At 37.4% G+C, this 4,942-nt stretch overlaps 1 protein-coding gene across 1 annotated transcript in view; it reads right to left on the bottom strand.

Moving 5' to 3' along the window:
* Nucleotides 1-228: 228 nt before the first annotated feature.
* The window catches only part of TMCO1 (transmembrane and coiled-coil domains 1), a 60,746-nt gene continuing 56,032 nt past the window's right edge, over nt 229-4,942 (bottom strand). The window contains exon 8 of the mRNA XM_055084238.1: nt 229-2,797. Coding sequence (XP_054940213.1) covers nt 2,726-2,797 — 72 coding nt within the window. The 3' untranslated portion in view covers nt 229-2,725. The remainder of the gene's footprint in view (nt 2,798-4,942) is intronic.

Below are 4,942 nucleotides of genomic sequence, written 5' to 3'. Positions count from 1 at the left end.
TGATTTCCAGTTTTGGTTTCTTTAAAGTGAAGTATGAATTAAAACACTAAGAATGAATATGAGTACTGAATCTTTCTAAACTTTTATTACTTTTTTCAGTCTCTGTTATTTTATCCATATGTAAGTCAAAGCAATTATTTTTAGCAATTTGCTTTTATTGAGTCATTCCAAACCATTCAAATTAGTTTTCATGGACACAATTCTCTTTTTTGCATTCGTATTTCATTAATTTACACAATACTTAGTGTATATAATTAAAATTAACAAGTAAAACAAGTAACGTTATACAATTCCCTGGTAAGAGCTAAAGTGCATACGTGCGGCTGAGAGTGTCCAGTGTGCTGTGGGCATCAGGCAGCAGGCTTTTCAGAGGGAACTAAGAGAATCCAGCTGAAGACTCAGATGAGTGATGTTGGATATGACAGTTTTAACTGGAGTGTTCATCCCATTTTCCAGACGAGGCCATTGAGGCTTAGAAAGTTAAGAGATTTGCCCATTTTTAATAAATGACTCATATGAAAAGCTCAAACAGATACAGGGAAAAGAAACCTAACATGACCACATAAAGGTCAGAGAAAACCTTTAGGAGGAGGAGATGCTTGAGCTGAGTTGAGAAGGAAACATGAGAAAATCAGGCAAATAAGAGGAAGAATATTTCAGGCAGAGAAAACAAAGGTAATAAAGTCTAAAAATGTGAAAAATGCAGAATTTAAAAAATAAATTTGCTTGACTAGAGCCTAGGATGTATGCGAGACAGGGATGGGAGAAGGGTAGATCCTAGGGGTGAGAGAGGTTGGAGATCCAGACTAGGATGATTTTCTATGCTAAATAGTTTACATTTACTTACAGGTTACTGGGAGCCGGTGGACAACTTTCCTTGGAGGAGCAACACAATTAGATTTATATTTTAGAAAGACTATTGACTTTACAGGATGGATGATGAGCCAGGAGAGACCAGAGTAAAGGAGACTACCTGGGAGGCTACTTCAGGGAAATTAAGGGGACAACGATGAGGACATGAATGAGAAACTCAAAAAAGAAACTATTCCAGATAATCTGAAATTTCAGTAATCTGACTGTAAACCTGGAGTGGGATGTATTTTAAAGAAACCCCCTACCCTCCCCCCCAAAAAAACTTCAACTATTTTCAGTAATTATATTGTTGGTAGTAATGTTGGTATTGATATTCTGAGACTTTTGGGTGGATATTGTGGGATTACGCTAAAGACTAAGTATATGATATTCTATCATTTCTGGCAATGAAAACTGGAATTCTTACAGTGAGAATTAAGAGAGACAGGTTAAAGAAATTAAGGAAAAACTCTGTAGCTCGGAATTTAAGAGGGGCATAGAATACTGGTATAAACTCATTATGCATTTTATCTTAAGACAACAACAACAAAACATATTACCTATCTTAGTCCACAAAAAGGGCCTAGAAACCTAGTAACCCAGTCTCAACGAGCATCTTTATGCTCTGACTGCAGTCTCCAAATACCATTCCCCAGTAAAAATAATCAGGCCTCCTTGAAGAAAGTGTTGCCTTCTGGTCAGGCAGGAAATATGAGGTGGCCCTGGAACATCTTGTCATATCACTTAGCAAGGATGCCACCAATGAAAACTAGGGTCATGTCAAACAGCCCCAGGAGCCAGTTTAAAGAGCCTCTCGCTGGCCAAAATTAGGACAATTTGAGCATCCGCAAGAAAAATAACTTCAGTGAACTGAAATGAATCAAGAATGTTTAAACCTATGAACTGCTAATCACACACACTCTTCACCCCTGGAGCATTAGAGTGAACAGCTCATTATTTTGAAAACCAGATCATCACGCATTTAGTCTGCCTTTCCTATAAAATTTAACACTGGGTAACCAAACGGTAGATGAAGGGATGCTTCTACCTATAGAGGTATTTTTACCTAATAAATGAAGAGATAGTAGAGTATCATAATTTTTCAATCCCTAATTATTAGTAATTAGTGATTAGCAAAAGCTAACATTACAAAAAGAGACAACCAACAGTGTGTAAAACAGGCATGCAATCAGCAAATTTCAACCTGAGGGAAACCCTACAGGGGAACAATGCAGTTTCTTCAACAAATAAATTACAAGGGGGGAAATGAAAGAGAGATGGTGGGGAACTAAAATGTGAGTGGACTGCAAACCAGCCAACATCAGCATCACCCTGGAATTTGTTAGAAGTGCAAGTTCTCAAGCTACACTGCAGACGTATCAGAAACTCTGCAGTAGGGCCCAGCAGTCTGTTTTAACAAGGTTTCTAGGTGATTCTGATGTATTCTAGTTTGAGAACCATGATAATAGATTAGAAGAGATTTACAATGCTTGTCAACCAACTGATTCAAAAAAACTGTAAAAAAATTTGACATCTATAGACAATTATCCTATCAAGTAATTGTCAATTTTTTAAAGTATGAAAATGGTATTGAGATATATAGAGAGACATAGATATTCTTTAAAGCCCTGAAACGTTTATGAGTAAAAGATACAATGCCTAGGATTTGCTTTAGAATAATATAAGAGGAATAGAAGCAAGAAGGGGTAGACATAAGATTGGCCATGAATTAATTGCTGAAGATGAATAATGAGTATCTGGGTGTTCTTTATACTATACATTTTTTTAACTTTCATTTATTTTTGAGGTTTTTTTTCCATTCTAAAAAGCTTTAAAACTCAAAGCAAGAAGTAAATTAAAAAAAAATAAAAGACTATAACTTACACAGAATTAATCCAAAAAAGGAGAAAGTATACGGTGCTTTCACTTGTATTGAAGGGCAGGACTGAAATACACAATTTAAGTTTAAGTTAGGTTGAAGAAACCCTACTATACTCTAGTCTGTGACAAAATGATTTTGATTTGGATGTAAGGGAAAATTCTGGATGCTCATCAACCCACTGATGTCATTTTAAATCCCTAAACAAACTGAAGAGAATAATTTACAAATGAGAGAAGAGGAACCACAATCTGGTCAAAGGCATATGAGTACACTCGTTTGCTTTCCAGGTTTCAAACTGGCTTAGATTTTGAAGTCTTATCTGTTAATAAATTTAGGTTTACCTGCATTTTTAAAAAGTTTACTACTAAGTATATTATGACCACAACCTGAGTAGCCTAATGTAAATATTAATAATGCTTGATTTTCTTTTAACTAGGAAGGGGACAATCTATCCTATACATAAGCAAAGTAGCCAAACCACGTGTTTTGAGAGCTGTTCAGAGGCTTCTCTGGCTTGAAATGTAATCTCCATTAATTCAGTGATGGTCTGGATTTAGTCACCCAGATGACTAGTCTTGAAAATTTTTCAGGGCAAGTAAATAAAAAAGCTAACTGTGAGGCTACAGTAGCCCTTAGTATCTCCTTGAATTTACATTCTTGTGATGTGATAGCTCTGTTTCCTCTGCATACATCCTTGCTATTGTGTCCTTTTAGGAATAGGGTGAATAGATGTTCTCTCTCCTCCTTCCTTCTCCTTTTTTACTTCTCCCTTTTATTTACCCTCTTCCACTGAAATATACTTTATGAAAACCTCAACATCCATTAGAAATCTGATTAGAAAGCACCAGCTTCAAAACCTAAGAGGGCTGATGGTAGGATGAACTATATATTTTCACTTTACAAGTTAACGGCAGAATTTTGAGTGTGGTTGTTTCTTCTCTTTTTATGCTTTATTTTAGATATTCCATCATTTTCTCATCATTGTTATCATGGTCATCGTTTCCTTCTTTTTTTTTTTTTTTTTTTTTTTTTTGTGTTATGCGGGCCTCTCACTGTTGTGGCCTCTCCCGTTGTGGAGCACAGGCTCCAGACGCGCAGGCTCAGCGGCCATGGCTCACGGGCCCAGCAGCTCCGCGGCATGTGGGATCTTCCTGGACCGGGGCACGAACCCGTTTCCCCTGCATCGGCAGGCGGATTCTCAACCACTGCGCCACCAGGGAAGCCCATCGTTTCCTTCTTTATCACCCTTTTAATTTTTATTTTGCCTGGAACAGTTAATGACATGGAGAAAAGACCATGAGAAGTTATCACTATCCATTACCAGGCATCTTTTCTGATAAAGGTAACCTTGCAATAGAGATTTCTGTTCCATTTCATCTGCTTTCAATGAGCTCCTGCTGTGCTCCCTCCCACCCATGTGATGGCTTTGAGGAAACACGAACAACAACAAAAAAAGACAAAGCCTCAACTTTAGAGCTCATATACTCTAGCTGAGGAGATAAGGGAAAGAGATGGGAAGAGACTCACCACATGCTATATTGGGATGTTATAATACAACACAGCATTTGAGAGCCTGGACTACATGGCTTTAAACTGCTTGGGTTCGAATCCTAACTCTGCCATTCACTAGCTAAGGGATGCTGAGCAAGTTACTTAACCTCTCTTGCCTCAGTTTCTTCATCTGTTAAATGTGGGCAAGAACAGTAATTACTTTGTGGGGTTGTCTTGAGATAATCCTTAAACTAGATAATCCATAAAATATTTAAATTTATCCATATATTTTATCAATTTCTGTGTTGACCATCGTTTCTTAGATCCCACACCTTCCCCCTCGTATTCTTTCCCATCCCTGAAATATATCCTTTGGTAATTCAACTACCTTGGATTTTGTAGCTCTGAAAATATTTTCCCCAGTTTTGCTCCCAAACTTCTGGTTTAGCTGTACATAAAATTCTAGGTTGATAATTATTTTCCCCAGCTTTAAAAATATTATCCCACTGTCTTCTGGACTTTATGCCATTGAAAAGTTTGCTGTTGGTTTAACAGTTGTTACTCTGCAAATAATGTACCTTTCTCACTGGTAGAATACATGCATCTAAGGACACTACTGATAAAAGTAAACATTTAGTACTTGAGGTATCACTCCACATAAGATTTCTAATTCCATGGATGCAGGGGGTGGGGTGGGGTGGGGGGTGTGGGGGGAGT

Source organism: Physeter macrocephalus, chromosome 4, assembly GCF_002837175.3.
Source record: "Physeter macrocephalus isolate SW-GA chromosome 4, ASM283717v5, whole genome shotgun sequence".
In the NCBI taxonomy this organism is placed as follows: domain Eukaryota; kingdom Metazoa; phylum Chordata; class Mammalia; order Artiodactyla; family Physeteridae; genus Physeter; species Physeter macrocephalus.
Note: the sequence above shows the minus strand (reverse complement) of the source record. Positions and strands in the feature narration are given on the sequence as shown.